The sequence below is a fragment of the Salvia hispanica genome, chromosome 2 (assembly GCF_029641045.1).
Source record: "Salvia hispanica isolate PSC_SH4W2 chromosome 2, Shi_PSC_v1, whole genome shotgun sequence".
NCBI classification, from domain to species: Eukaryota; Viridiplantae; Streptophyta; class Magnoliopsida; order Lamiales; family Lamiaceae; genus Salvia; species Salvia hispanica.
The window spans coordinates 18,743,413-18,758,833 of NC_142693.1; the positions used below are offsets into that span (position 1 = coordinate 18,743,413).

The 15,421-nt window shown below is 37.6% G+C and overlaps 2 protein-coding genes and 1 non-coding gene across 4 annotated transcripts; 1 reads left to right on the forward strand and 2 right to left on the reverse strand.

Moving 5' to 3' along the window:
- Window positions 1-511: 511 nt before the first annotated feature.
- On the reverse strand, window positions 512-813 carry LOC148931735 (signal recognition particle RNA). Its single transcript, XR_016136133.1, has one exon.
- A 2,447-nt stretch (window positions 814-3,260) lies between these two features.
- Window positions 3,261-6,810, forward strand: LOC125200687 (internal alternative NAD(P)H-ubiquinone oxidoreductase A1, mitochondrial-like). The gene is made up of 9 exons (XM_048098421.2): window positions 3,261-3,395; window positions 4,355-5,002; window positions 5,090-5,294; window positions 5,376-5,536; window positions 5,610-5,675; window positions 5,746-5,909; window positions 5,979-6,093; window positions 6,216-6,395; window positions 6,476-6,810. The coding sequence occupies exons 2-9, from the start codon at window positions 4,391-4,393 to the stop codon at window positions 6,626-6,628; spliced, it is 1,656 nt and encodes a 551-aa protein (XP_047954378.1). The 5' UTR covers window positions 3,261-3,395; window positions 4,355-4,390; the 3' UTR covers window positions 6,629-6,810.
- Window positions 6,760-9,453, reverse strand: LOC125200688 (E3 ubiquitin-protein ligase AIRP2-like). 2 transcript variants are annotated; one of them, XM_048098423.2, is made up of 6 exons: window positions 9,106-9,453; window positions 8,213-8,363; window positions 8,068-8,134; window positions 7,727-7,961; window positions 7,078-7,284; window positions 6,760-7,005 (listed from the first exon to the last, which is right to left on the reverse strand). In XM_048098423.2, the coding sequence occupies exons 1-6, from the start codon at window positions 9,192-9,194 to the stop codon at window positions 6,936-6,938; spliced, it is 819 nt and encodes a 272-aa protein (XP_047954380.1). In that variant the 5' UTR covers window positions 9,195-9,453; the 3' UTR covers window positions 6,760-6,935. The 2 variants fall into 2 exon arrangements, with proteins under 2 accessions (XP_047954380.1, XP_088920890.1); XM_089064764.1 differs by having other exon boundaries at window positions 6,760-7,284; window positions 9,106-9,450.
- Window positions 9,454-15,421: the final 5,968 nt, after the last annotated feature.

A 15,421-nucleotide genomic window follows, 5' to 3' on the forward strand; every position in this document is an offset into this window, starting at 1 on the left:
GTCGTTGCTCTGTGAAACCGGCCTAACGCAGTGCGTTCCTAGTCTAGGAGACCAGGACACCCATGCCTTCGCACAAAGCCCAGTCAGTGTTTTGGGCCAACACATAACCAAAATAATGCCCACCTTGGGTTATAGCATCGTTACAAGGCTCAGCAACAAAACTATACATTTGACACATTTCTATATTCCAACAATATATTTTATGATACCGATGTGGGAAAAATATTATTAACAACAAAGTCAATGTAAAATAATGTCCAATCCCTAAAAAATTATCTCTTTGAACAATTTCCATACGCCAAGAATAAAGTTGCCAAATTAAGTAGTTGGCTGTCTTGGAAGTGAGCATTGCTAAGAAACTTAGAAGACACATGAAAGAAGAGTAGTCTTTGGGTTCAATAATTTCTATTATATGACTCACCATATCGATTCTGGAATTCCAAAAATGTTGTTTTTAAGAGGAATTAGGCAGATGTAAAATTGATTTATAGCAGATATAGAAAAAAAAATAAAAATTGGTTGTTTAATTGGGCCAACACATCTGACTTTACGGGCAAGTGACGCACCGGCCTGTTATCCTTCCACTGCCGAGAGCGGGAAGTGGTCGTTGCTCTGTGAAACCAGCCTAACGCGGTGCCCTCCACACTATGAGCCAAGAAGCCCATGCCTTCGCACAGGCCCCGTGGCCCAACTCCCAGCTTGGAACGGGCAGGCCAGAATAAGCACCACAAAGCCCAGCCAGTTGGTTCGGACCAATATCCAACCAATTTAATGCCCCCACTTGGGTTACAAGCCAACGTTACAAGGCCCGGCGACATGATTATTCATTTAACTCATTTATATACTACAACAACTTATGTTATGATATCGATGTGGGATAATACACAAGAAACGTTTTGGTGAATAACCACCTAGAATTAAGAGCTCGATGTTTTTGGTCCTTAATGCTGCTGCCCGACTGCGCGAAGGGAAATCTCTTGTCGCTCTGCGTTTGGCCCGACTGAGTAAGACCCTGGTACAAGTGCCGCTGGACAAGCCCTCTCCACCTCATCGACACACCAGACCAAGCCTGCAACTTCAAGTATCAAAGTAAGTCAACAACATTATCCTCACTTTCACACTCTTAACTGATTTGTAGTAATAACATTTGATGTTGATAATAAATGAATGAATGAACATAGGGGATTGCCATGATGCAAAGGGTGTCAAGGACATGTGCCTCGCAGGCGCCATCCGCAACTTCACTGAGCAACTCTCACACTACCATCATGTCTCCTCTGACCGGCGCTGTAAGATACATCGGACTAGGTTTTTGAGATTAGTTTTTCTGTTTAGTCTGTCGGCTTTTATTTCATTTTTATGATTTTCACCTTTTCAGATAACATGACAGATGCTAACATATCTTTATGTGTGAATTCTTGGTGATTGATCGGTTTCGTCTTTGTTAGCCAATGCATGTCGGATTCACGAGTGACGAAGGATGGAACACCGTGGAGCTGCGTTGGTTCAGACACAAGTCGAATTTGCACCGGCTTATGAGATCATGCTACTACTATCTTATTTAGCTATTTTCTTGCTAAGAATAATACTTCACATGTAAGTAATTATATATAAAAATAAAAAGAGAGAAAAAGGGAAAAAACTGTCTAAAAACATGAAATGTAAATTTTGGTCTATTGGCAACTTTGAAAATCAGCCAAAAAAAATCTTGAAGGTTAACATTGTTTACAATTGTTCCTTGGATTTTAATCGTATCCGATATAGCATCTGAATTTCGAGTTTATATTTTCATCTGAATCTTTATATTCGGAATATTTGCTATTTCACAACAAACTTCACATATACTCAATCATATAATCTATTTGAGACATGTATGCGTCACATCAATAATATATTACTCCACATGTATACGACCTATATTTCGAACAATGTTACTTTATGACGGCATTGATTTCTTCCCCAATTAGGTGTGGGACAGTGAGATAAAACAACACATCCAAGGAAATTTTACTCATGTATGCTACCTAACATCCTTTGCTTAAAATAAACTAAACCCCATCATTCATATATGATCAAAACATCAAAATTTAGTTGCAAAAATGCATCGTTGCAAGCAGGGAATCTGGTCCAGTGATCTCTCCTCCTAGAGAGAATGTGGTCACGTATCTTTTTGTGTCATCAAAAGTATCTTTACCAACAAATACAAGAAACTATGAATGTATGCAGTAAAGTTGGTGTTTAGAAATTATAATTATGTAGTTTGCAGGTATACTGCTGAGAGTTTGGACATGGCTTGCAAATGGGGATACAAAGGTTGAGGCAGGGGAAACTCTTTTCGGGTAAGGAGGGCCCGTTTTCCGATCAAAACGAACGACCCTCGATGGGTCCTAAGCCCCTACCGAAAAAAATGTTTTTTATAATATTATCGATTATTTAATATTTTAGTATAAATTAGGTCTCATATAAAATCTCGTATCGCCCATTTCGAATACAAAATATGGATTATACAGTCTTTACTAAAAACAACTTATGTGTCCATCTGTGCTCATATCACCATATAAAAAAATTCTTTTCAACATTTCGAATACGAAATATAGATTATAGTCTTTATTGAAAGCTAATTATGCATCTACCCTTGTCTGTTGACGGATGATTACATCAACTCAAGATTGCCCATTGTAATGAAGCGGATAGCCCAGGTGGAGTCCGGCTAGCTATGATATTGAACCGGGCATTTCAAAAACTGGTGGAGCATTTTATAAGAGTACTAAGTAATAGTATCTCATTAACTCACATTTCACAATAAAATTAAAGTAGTAGTGTATAGAAATAAAAATACACAAAATATTACTCCCTCCATTCCATAGTAATAGGGACGTTTTTCCATTTCCGTCCGTTCCATAGTAATAGAGTCATTTCCCTTTTTAGTAAAAGTCAACACATTTTTCCACACATACTTTACTCTCACTTACTTTTTTCTATCTTCATCTCTCTACCTTTTTCATTTTTCACTTTATTCTCTCTTTACTTAACTCACCTAACACAATTTTTCTTAATCTTCGTGCCGAAAAGTTTTGCCTCTATTACTATGGAACGGAGGGAGTACTTATTTACGTTTCTTAAAACTCGAGCTGCCAAATAATACGAACGTCAATCTTCACATTTCTTAAAACCCACCCTCGTAAAACAGGACTAAAACAGGACGTGCATTGGTAGACGAAGGGAGTAGTATAATTAAGGCATATTCCCATCGCACACATTGATCAATAGGGTTTATGGCCAACGTATCTATTTACAGTAACATTTTTAAACGTATAAAACCAACCTCCTTTGAGATTTCAGCATTCGCAGAATTTTGACAGTAAGCAAAATTTGTCATGCCGCGAATCCACCAGGTATCTCACCAAACTTTCTTCTTCAGCAATGTTTTCCATTTTGTAAGCTTCGTTTCTGCAAAATATCGTAATTTAATTGATAATCATGTGTTTAATTTTAATTTATTCATCTCCGAACATGGCGATTGCATTTCGTTTCATCATTTTCGCTTTTTTTGCGTCGAAAAGCACGCATTCCGCCAATGAGGAGAGCTCATGATCGTTTTCTCTCACATAAACCCTGCAAACACTTGCACAAATTTTTATATAATTACATTTTGTATTAGGTGCGAATTTCTGCTCGCGCCGAGCAGATCTAAGTTCTAAACAACTCTGTGTTGATTTGAGTGCGTTTCTGGTTGTTTTTGTTATCAGTGATGAAGTCTGTGTTGAGATGATTCATTTCGTCATACGATCAGTTGTAACGTTTGGATGAGTTTCTAAACAAAGTAATCGGACTTAGCGCCCATGCTCTGCCGATTTTTGTTTTTATTGTTTTTAAATTCTGTTTTTTGCTGATAGTTATCGTTCTGTTAGAACAGAAAAGGCCTAGTTGTCGAACCCTTGATTTTACATAGTAGAAATAGGACTCTTGATGTTTGCTTCTTTCATTGAGACTGGGATTGAGGGATTGAGTATTTTTTTTTTGTCGGTAAGACTGTTATATACTTAATATCTGAGAAATCATAGATATGTTTTGTTGTTAGATCAGAGCTAGTTTTGTGTTTTCTTGAGTAATTCTCTGTTGATTCAGGTATGAAATTGGAAATTATTTTGAGATTGACAGCTAACAAGTAGACTTGATAGTATTTCATTAGGCTTACAATGAATTTTGCTGCTTCTTGCCTTTTAGTTAATGTATTTTTTGATGTCACTGTCTTTACTTCTCCACATTCTTTGGAGTTTAAGGTTCTTCCATAGTAAGATCATTTGGTTTTCTTCCTCTGTATATATAACTGGTGCTTGAACATTTTGGGCAGTGAAATTTATAGAGAAATTCTTCTTCGTGCCCCAAAATGGCGTTGGCGAGAATAGCTAGAAACGGTTGCCAACAATCCAGAGGTGCAGCAGGTAGATATGCTATAGTAGGGAACATGCTCGGTGAGGAATCATCATCAGTGAGCAAGTCTCATTCACCTTTCAGTGGGAGATTCACAGCTTTCAACCAAAATGTCACACCATATAGCAGCAATCTCCCGTTTTTCTCGACCACTGGTGGGCTTCCCACTGCAGCTCTTGGCAGTAGGGGGCTGAGGACAACTCCTCGATATGAATATGCTCACGCACAAGCTGCAGTCGAGGAATCTGATTCAGAATGTGAGAATCTTAAGTATCCTACCCTTGAAGCAACAAAGCCCGGTGAGAAGCCTCGGGTGGTTGTTATTGGCAGTGGGTGGGCAGCGTGTCGATTCCTTAAAGGGCTCAACACCAAGGTATATGATGTTGTCTGTATATCGCCTAGGAATCACATGGTCTTCACACCTTTGCTTGCCTCAACTTGCGTCGGAACCTTGGAGTTCCGTTCAGTAGCTGAGCCTGTTAATCAGATCCAGACAGCTTTAGCAAAGGAACCAAACTCGTATTTTTTCCTTGCTTCATGCAATGGTCTTGACACGGACAAGCGTGAAGTAAGTAGCTTCGTATATTCATGTTATGTATTTGAGTTGATTCAGAAGCACCATGTAATGACATTCAATCTACCTTTACCATATCAGGTGCTCTGTGAAACAGCAGCTGAAGGTGGAGAGACACACCGATTCAAAGTCGCGTACGACAAACTGGTAATTGCTTCAGGAGCCGAACCAGTGACCTTCGGCATCAAGGGAGTCGAAGAACATGCTTTCTTTCTGCGAGAGGTCTCTCATGCGCAGGAAATAAGGAAGAGGCTTCTTCTAAACCTGATGCTCTCTCAATATCCAGGTGATCTTTTATGCATATATAAATGATGATTTGGGTGATCTAATTGCGCTCTTGTACTAACTTTAATGGACGTTGTTGCAGGCGTGTCAGAGGAAGAAAAGGAGAGGCTACTGCACTGTGTTGTGATTGGTGGAGGACCTACTGGTGTGGAATTTAGTGGAGAGTTGAGTGATTTTATTATAAGAGATGTTTGCCAGAGGTATGCTCATGTCAAAAACTACATACAAGTGACTCTCATTGAGGTATGCCCAATCCTTGTGTTAGCTCATTAACTTGTCTTTTTTTATTATCTTTCACCATTACTATTCTTATTAGGCAAATGAAATTCTATCATCATTTGACGTCGGATTAAGGCAATATGCAACAAAGCACTTAACAAAGGTAATTTTCAAGCACTTATCCCTTTTGGTTGGAAGTATATCTATACTTGATCGTTGTTTACCCAAATCAGTGTGGTGTGCGCCTTGTGCGTGGGGTCGTTAAAGAGGTGCACCCGAATAAGATAGTTCTCAGCGATGGAAGCGATGTTCCCTATGGTCTCCTAGTCTGGTCTACCGGAGTTGGTCCCTCGAAACTTGTAAAGTCACTCTTGCTCCCCAAGGCTCCCGGTGGAAGGTAATACTACTGAACCGATCCTTTTGTTCTGCGTTCATCGCGGTTTATATGAAACGGGATGTATTGCAGGATTGGTATCGATGACTGGCTTCGAGTCCCATCAGTGGAAGATGTGTTCGCCATTGGTGACTGCGCTGGATTTGTTGAAGGGGTCGGGAGGCCAGTGCTTCCCGCTCTAGCTCAGGTGAGACTTCATTCGTCATCACTCGTCTTCTTCATTTGCTACCAAACTCAAAACTAGAGATATGCACATTATCATCTAGAAGGAGAAAATGACGCAGAATATATACCATTTATCTTGATCAGGTTGCGGAGCGGCAAGGGAAGTATCTAGTTGAGCTGTTCAACAGAGTAGGGAAACAGGGAGGAGGCAAGGCCTCGTCCGGCAAAGATATTCCCCTGGGTGACCCGTTTGTCTACAAGCATCTCGGAAGCATGGCGTCTGTGGGGCGCTACAAGGCCTTGGTCGATCTCCGCCAGTCCAAGGTAACTTTTCATGACATTCTATTTCAACAAATGAGCTCATAAAAACAAGTCATTTAATAGAATACATCTTGGTGTGGCAGGATGCAAAGGGTTTATCACTAGCTGGCTTCCTAAGCTGGTTCATCTGGCGCTCGGCCTATCTCACGCGAGTGATCAGCTGGAGAAACAGATTTTACGTTGCCATCAACTGGGCAACCACACTCGTTTTCGGCAGAGACAACTCCAGGATCTAATGTTGCAGCATCTAATGTTGCAGCATCTAATGTTGCAGCATCTACCACAACTTGAATTCTATGATGTTCTATTTCTCTATACTATGTCCAAAAGAAAACACATTGAGCAGCAGAAGCATGCCCATGTCATATAAACTAAATATTCACAAGTTCGATAAATTTATATCGTTATGTCGTCACAATCTCAAGTTACTGAGAAGAACTCAAACTATACAAGAATTTACAAATTACCAGACAACATAGGTACTTTCCTTCCCCTTATCTAAACTTAAACCTCTGCCCACAATAAATCAAGGCTGGGTTGTTCCTAAACACAAGTGGAATATGGATAATCTAAGTCTAACTCAAAAGAGCATCCGCTGTTCCTCTTGTGAAAGCTGAGAACGAAAAGAACCATACCATAATCCAGCACAGATAGCACAACGACTTTAAATATACAAGTCATTTACCTGACATGGGAATCGTAGGGATCAAATAGGTGGTCAGGGATAATCACTGGCAACTTATCAATGTACATAAACAGCCTCTTCAAATTCTCCCTTGTTATGGCAGCCATGTCTAGCACGTCCTTGTTTTCGAGAAGCACCCATAGATCACCGGAGTTTACCCTCTTTAAGCTGTCACGACAGAAAGGGCAAGATTGTGATCTTGAACGCCTGCAGTTAGAATTATAAGTTATTTAGTGGAGAGAAATCAAAGCCATCGACGTTAAACAGTTATGGATCTGGCACAGTCTCACATAATTGCATGTGCTCCTCTCTTTAAAGGGCCAACAAAAATTACATATGGAATTTAGACCTGCCTAGTTTCACCCCCGAGGAGACGAGCGTTAACCTAACCTAACAGAAAACAGATACCAACATGCATGGAATAGAAAAACAACAGCACTTCGATACTAAAAGACAAAAACTAAATATTTGATGTAACTAAAGTTAATGCTAAGCCAAGACATTATTTGATGTGTAGTTCTCTACTACGATACATGACGCAACCATATGATGGACCGCAACAGCAATAATTCTAATCCAGCAACAAAGATATCTGTTTTGAACTCTCTACAAAGAACTTAGAAAATATTTAAACAAAGCAGTAGCATACCATTCTCTGTAGCATTTGAGGCAAATGGCATGATTACAGCTGGGTAAGACAATCTTACTATTAGTCTCCATGCAAATACCACATTCTTCTTCCCTCTCGACATCCAATTCCCAGCAATGCCTGAGATCATCTTCATCCTTCCTTCTGTATCTCTCCAGACATACAGCTTTCTGTTTCTTATCTTCTGAATCAGTAACACCTTTCTGAAGTTGCATTAAAGATGGATATATAACAGCTGTGCACAAGATATACTTCTTTTTCAGAACAGAGCTGATTATAACTGCCTTAGAAGAAATGTAATCTATTAGAAAGTAAAAAAAAAAAAAAAACAGGAAGTTTACCATAGAACTCTCGAATGCTCGCTTTCCTCTCATGAGTGGACATAGTGGTGGTGCCATCAGCATATACCTGTGCAATTGAACAAGAATTAAGGTGAATCGCGACAGGCATTGTAGGAAATCACATTATACAGGGCATAAGACTAACCTTATAGATTAAGATCCGCAGCAGTCCGAGAGCTCCGGCAAGGTGGCAATCAGTCCATTGAACTAGAAATAGGAAAATGTGGGCAGCTGGACTGTATGACATTCTCATTTGAAGGCACGCGCCATCATACTCCCTCGGAAAATCAGATGCACTGTAAGGATGTTAGAACATTAATTATACTAATTCAACAGATGAAATGGTAATGGATAATCTAAACCAGGTTACACCTAGCAATTAACATAATTGAGAGGGGAACTCCAGTTGAGAGGAATCAAAATCCAAATACACGACTAATTTTTGGAGGATCATACAGAGAATAATTATAATTTTGGCAAGAGGCAATTAATTCATAGCAACAGAGTATTCCAAATTCCAATTAATATGAAATTTCCCCAAATTTTAATCCAAAATAGGAGGGGAACAGAAAAAATAGAGAGAAAAACAATACCACTTCAAGAGAAATATCTGAGAAGTTAAATAAAAAGTAGTGACTCCTGAAAATGATAATTATTGATACCAATACGACAAGCTGAAGCAACAGATAAAGTGAAAGCCAAACCATCATCATTCATTAATTACAAAAATTGCCAGATCATATGCAGAATCTGGATTCTAATCATCACACCAGCACAAAGAGCGTTTTCGATTTCATAGAAATTTTATAAATAAACAAATTATAGCTCCAAACACAGAAACCGCAACAGAAAATTTCCGACGAATAAGCGAAAAAGCAAAAAAAAAAAAAAACCATAAAATTGCGTTAATTATTCAAAAATAAACTGTAGAAAACAAAAAAAAAATCGAGCAATGAAATTGTTTGATCACGAGAAGCTCCAAATTATCCAACGAAAAAAAAGGAGAGGCAGAGGAAATGGAAAAAGAGCTTTACTCACATAGTATTAGCATGCTGAATATCGGCTTCAAGGACTTTGAGCGAGTCTCTGAAAGACTTTCGTATTGGACTTCCGCCGCTCACATACATCTCTTCTCCTACGAAAATTTTCCTTTTCCCCAAATATTTTTCGAGGATCAAACAATCATCCGCGCTGATTATAAACGGAAATTTTCAACTCCGTTGAAAATTGAAAACTGAACTTGGATTGGATTTGATATTTGGAAGGATAGATGTTTCTGGAGATGTTTTGAATTTTTATTTTATTTTGTATGTATAGAATTTGGAAGAAATTTCTGAAACTGTCACTCTCACTCTCACTCACACACTCTCTCTCTGAAATTTAGAGCTTTCATCTTGGATATATGAGAGAGAATAGATAGAGGGGACACGTCGACGGGAGTGGGTGAGTAGGGATAATTTCCCTTTTTATAATTTTGTACAGTACTTATTTAATTGCATTAAATTATACCCTAATAATTACTGTTATTAATCATTCTAGCATATATTTCAAAATATTGTTACAATTAAATTATGCCATGGGTATTACTGTACTAGGGTGGTTTCTTTGCATAATTGTTTTTCTATAAAACTATTGATATTTTATTTTACAACAAATTGTCTTTTTTTATATTTTTGGAAATAAGGTTATACTTTATCCGTTCACAAACAATACTTATATTTATTATTTTTGTTTGTCCACAAAATTTAATCTCTTTTCATTTTGGTAAGTTTTTTTTCTTCTAATCTCATTACTGATATTCTCGATTTATCTTTTTATTTTTCTCTTATTTTATTGATCATGCAACTATATTAAAATTATTGAGAGTAGAGAAAAGAGAATAATTGATAGTAGAGAAAGAGAATAATTGTCTGCAGTTTTAAAAATTGCTGGTATGGGAAAAATATTGATTTTAGCTATTGACTGAATTTTATAGTACTACTGTATTTGATATTTTTATACTATCATAATTCATAATTATTCTTGTTCTCCAAATAAAATTGTAATAGATTTACTAGTATAGAATATTTTAGATATAGAATTTTGGTTTAAATTTATTAGATTATTATACATGGTTTATATTATTTGATTCACCTAATCATACCTTATCTTAGCATTGACCTAAATTTAAATTCGGTAAGCTTATCATACTTTTATAATTTATTTAAAAAAAGTTGATTATTGACATTTTATAGCTTATCCAAACTTATGTAGCGTTATCAAAAGACAAACTATATACTATGTTGTCAATTTTCCTCATAATTTTAATCAGTTGACTACCTAAAGAGATACAATCATGCATTCATACACTTATTTCATAGTAGTAGTATTATGATAAACACAAATATTCTAAAGCATTATGATTTCACAATTATTAGTAAACACAAATTCAAATTATGATGTCTGGTGTTGGCCTATCCACAAAGAAAAAATTATATATTGTTTATTTTAATTGAAAAGATATGGATGGTGGTAATTAATTTCAAGCCACTCCCTTTGTACAGAAAATTCTAAACCTCTCTTTCTATATACAGAAAATCTTGTTATCATAGTTAAGTAACATAATGCAGCTTTTATTGGATTCTTCCCATCCAAATTTAACATTGATGTGAGATGAAGCAATATTTATTAGTGAATAGTGGATAAGTGGGGCAAAATTAGATGTAGTTCTATCCATAATCCACAGCCCCACTATAGCACCCCACTTTATCAATACTTAATGAATTAATAATTTGTCCAATACAATTATTTTAAGTTTATTCAGTTCCAACTTGAAGTTAATAACTATAAGTAATCTTTATTAAATTAATAGGATTGCAATCTCTCTCCTTGTAATAAGTAGAGCCTCTTCAAAATAATAGTATTACTAAATATTTTAACCGGTTCAAACATGATGTCATTAAGTAAATTAATAATTTTTAAAAGATTATTTTATAAATAGTTATATGATCCTATCAATATCATAAACTAATAATCTTATGCATTTCTTTATTTAATTAAATTTCAAATTTTGTCGAATTTAAGTGATACATAAGGGTGCCTGCCGAATCATTCTTAAACTACTCCCCCCTCTCACCAATAAATAATCTATTTTATCATTTTTCATCGTCAATAAAAGTCTCATTTACCATTTTTTATAATAAACTCTCATTCCACTAACGTCATCTCACTTTTATTAATAAAATTAATATATAAAAGTAGGACTCACCCTCCACTAAATTTTACCCATTCACTTTTAATTACAAATTTTAAAACTCATGACATGTCAAATGTGGACTTATAATCGATGACGGATGGAGTAATAAACTGTTAATATACCTGTTTATTAATATTTTTTAAAAATAAGTACTTCATTTAATCATGAAAATAGTCATGTTTTTTAATTTTTTTTTTTCTCATCCATCAAAATTAATGATGGAATTTTTACGCAATTTCTCAATATCGTACTATCTAGTAGGAGTATCTATTTACTACTACAACTTATATTTGACTTACTATTTATATTCATTTTCCTTTCTCTTATATATTTTTCTTAGATTTTATTAATTATAGTATTAAAATTTATGTTGTTCAATATTAAAATAATTTTTTCAAAGATGGAGTGAATATGATATAGTGATTTAATTTTTTGAGATTCTACTTTAATCGAATCAAAAAATATTCGGGTGTCTGCCACTTTTCATGCTTTTGCAATTGGCATTGTAATCCGTGGGCGAGTTGCTTTCGGCCCATCAATGTGCGCTCACTGGTTTCAAGAGTACTATTAAAAACTTTTTGTCTTTATATGGAGGACATCCGCAATGCTATCTCTTATCCGTGTCTCTTAACCGTCTTATTTCTTCATTATTCATAGGCTTCACTGTACTTTTCAGCTCATTTCTTAACTAAGAGACAACACCTGCATCCCTCTATCTCTTAACCATCTTTTAACCATCTCTTAACTATTCATTCAATTTCATTTTTTATTTTTAATTCCAACAAATTCAATTAATAAAAAACACACTTCATTATAAATAAAATAAAATTACAATTTAAATACCTAAAAAAATAAAAAAGACATAATTAAAAAACTAGAAATTACAAATTGCACACTTAAACTCAAATAAAAAAAATGGAGGCAAAGAAGCAGAAGAAGGAGTTCTCTAGTGACGATCATCTAACGGTTGCCAAATTTTGCCCAAATGTGCTACATTAGATCCTCCTAGAGTTGGGCGTGGACGGTAGAATCACGTGTCCCTGCCCGAATAGACAACCGCTCTTGCAAAGACGGATGCACTCCCGTTCGAGGCGGACTACTTGCGGTTGACCTTCCCGGGGTTTCAGGGTCGAACCAATTTTCCGCCTCAGGTCCTTCTTCGGCGACAATCATGTTGTGCAAGATTATGCACGTATACATGATGTCGACCATATTCTCCATAAACCACTGTCGAGCCGAGGCTTTGATAATGTTCCATCGAGCTTGGAGAACCCCGAACGCTCTCTCCACATCCTTGCGAGCAGACTCTTGCTTCTGCGCAAAAAGAGACTGTTTTTCGTCCGCATGCCTGTTGAACGTCTTCACGAAGGTTGGCCACTTCGAATAGATGCCGTCGGCAAGATAGTACCCCATTTTATACTGGCGATTGTTAGCGACGAAGTTGATGGCCGGCGCTTTACCATTCAGAACTTCAGCGAAGAGGTCGGAGTTGTTGAGCACGTTGACGTCGTTGTTCAAGCCGGGGACCCCGAAATACGCATGCCAAATCCATAGCCGGTAGTCGGCGACGGCCTCGAGTGTAATGGTGGAGTGGGTACCTTTGTGGCCGCTCGTGTATGACCCCCTCAACGCCACAGGGCAATTCTTCCATTGCCAATGCATGCAATCGACACTCCCGAGCATCCCGGGGAATCCGTGCACTTGTTCGTGAAGACGGAGCAGAAACTGACAATCTGCGGTAGTTGGCTTCTTCAGAAATTCGGCGGTGAAGGCTGCCCGGACGCCTTTGCAGAAGTTCAACAAACAAAGTCGCCCAGTGGATTCTCCGACGTGCAGGTATTCGTCGAACGCATCCGCCGTTTGTCCAGTAGCAAGCTGACGGATCGCCGCAGTACATTTCTGGAGCGTCGTGTGGCTAGGACGGCCAACAGCGTCGAACCCTTCTCTGAAGAACTCTTCCCGTGCCGCCAATGTAACAAAAATAGCGGGCGTGACATACAGAAACGGCGACGGAAGTAGATATCTCCCCACACCGGGTTCGAACTGAAGTAATCACGTTCCAACCTTGCGGCGGCTTCCTCCCGGTTACGGTGGATGTATGTCCGGCGTCGCCTAGAAGGCGCGGCGGCTTCCTCCTCCCTACGTCGATCTTCTTCTAGCGATTCTTCCATTATTCGACGCATTTGCTCAAATGGATCCATAATTGATTAAATTTGGGAGAAGAAAAAAATAAAGGAATGATTTTATAGAAGTGATTGGAGAGGAAAGAAAGAGAGATGAGAGAATAGATGTGTGTTTGTGTGTAAAATGGAGAATGGAGAAGAGTATATATAGAATATAAAAAAAAAATTAAGAATATGACCGTCCCGTTTTTTTTTTTTTTTCGAAAAATCTGATTTTTTTTAAAAAAATTGAATTATGACGTCATAAATCCGACGCCCACTCGCGGGTCGGCGAGTGGGCGTCACGCCAGCCGCCCGCGCGCGCCACGTGGCGCCGGACGCGTGTCTCGCTAGCTCGAGGCTAGCCTCGCCGGGACGCGTCAGGCGTCGAGACGAGACGGGAGCCGCAACGCTGTCTCGATGCCGTCTCGTCTCGTCGAGACGAGACTGAGACCGCAACGAGGCAGCGTTGCGGATGCTCTAATCTTTTATTACTAGTTCTTTTTATTGCAGCAAAAAAGGCCACGCCATTGCCTTAGCAGCCACCACCCTCCAGCCCAACATCATGTGAAGGAGTTAAATCAAAGTATGTAGTAGTTAAAAGAGAGGCCTTAATCCACTGACTGCTAGAAGCCCATCTCCCAAGACCTCACACTTGTGCCTGAGAAATAGAAGCAACTAGTGACTGAGAGATGGAAGCAACTACACGGCCGCAGTGGGATTCAAACCCAGGGTCATTGCAGCAAGATTTGCCCCTCCGTTGCCAACTGCGCTACGCACCTGCGGGCGTTACTAGTGAAAATCAAATACTCCCTCCGTATCCCATAATTTGACACCATTTGACCCGACACGGATTTTAAGAAATGTAATAGAAAGTGGGTTGAAAAAGTTGGTGGGATGTGAGTCCTACTTTTAAAGTATTAGTTTTATAATAAAATGTGAGTGGAAATGAGTTAGTGGAATATGGGGTCCACTATCAAAATTGGTAAAAATGAAAGGTGACAAAGTTTTTGGAACGGACTAAAAAAAAAATAAGTGACAAATTTTCAGGGACGGAGAGAGTAATATTCATTTTAACTTAAAAAAGGAAAAGAATGTAAAGAAGAGAACCGACTATATACTCTAGAGTAGTATATGTAAAATTATAGGGACGTGATTGATTGCTAATTACTCCCTCCGTTCCTCAAATATTGTCCCACTTTGACTTGACACGAGTTTGAATAAATATAATGAAAAATGAGTTGAAAAAATTAATGTAATGTGGGTCTTATTTTTATATATTAATTTTATAATAAAATGTGAGTAGGAATGAGTAAGTGGAATATGAGGTCCACTACCAAAAATGGTAAAAAGTGAAATGAGACAAATTTTGTGGGATGGACGAAAATGGAAAAATGGGACAAACTTTCAGGGACGTAGGAAGTATTTACTAACGTACTAACTACTTCTGTTAAAATATACTCCCTCCGTCCGCCATTAAGAGTCCTATTTATAGGCAGCATGGGTTTTAAAAAATGTTAAGAAAAATGGGAGGAAAAAAGTTAGTGTAATAGAGATCCTACTTGTATATATTAGTTTTAAATGAAATGTGGGTGAAATAAGTTAGTGGAAGGTGTGACCCTATTATCATTTAAGGTAAAAGTGAACCGAGATTCTTATTTGTGGATGGACTAAAAATAAAAAACGGAACTCCTATTTGCGGACGAAGGGAGTACTATTAAATCTTAAGGATTCAGTGGTGTCACGTGAAAATTCATTTCATATTTGTTAATTTGAAATTTGTCTTTTAGTCATTTCTTATGCAAAGCAATTTTCGTGATTCCCATATTGTCAACACACTTGTAAAATTGGCAAGGCAGTGTTTTGAGTATGTCAACTAAATTTAATTAACATTTTTTTCATTATAGTATTTGACATTAACTTGGTTATCGAAAACATTGAAAAAACTTTGTGGGAC

Coding starts and splice junctions, on each gene's coding strand:
- LOC125200687 (XM_048098421.2), top strand. CDS start 4,391: ATGGCGTTGGCGAGAATAGCTAGAAACGGTTGCCAACAATCCAGAGGT. Junction 5,003..5,089: donor TTGACACGGACAAGCGTGAA/GTAAGTAGCTTC, acceptor TTACCATATCAG/GTGCTCTGTGAAACAGCAGC. Junction 5,537..5,609: donor TACAAGTGACTCTCATTGAG/GTATGCCCAATC, acceptor TATTCTTATTAG/GCAAATGAAATTCTATCATC.
- LOC125200688 (XM_048098423.2), bottom strand. CDS start 9,194: ATGTATGTGAGCGGCGGAAGTCCAATACGAAAGTCTTTCAGAGACTCG. Junction 8,364..9,105: donor ATTCAGCATGCTAATACTAT/GTGAGTAAAGCT, acceptor ACATCCTTACAG/TGCATCTGATTTTCCGAGGG. Junction 7,962..8,067: donor GAGCATTCGAGAGTTCTATG/GTAAACTTCCTG, acceptor TCTTGTGCACAG/CTGTTATATATCCATCTTTA.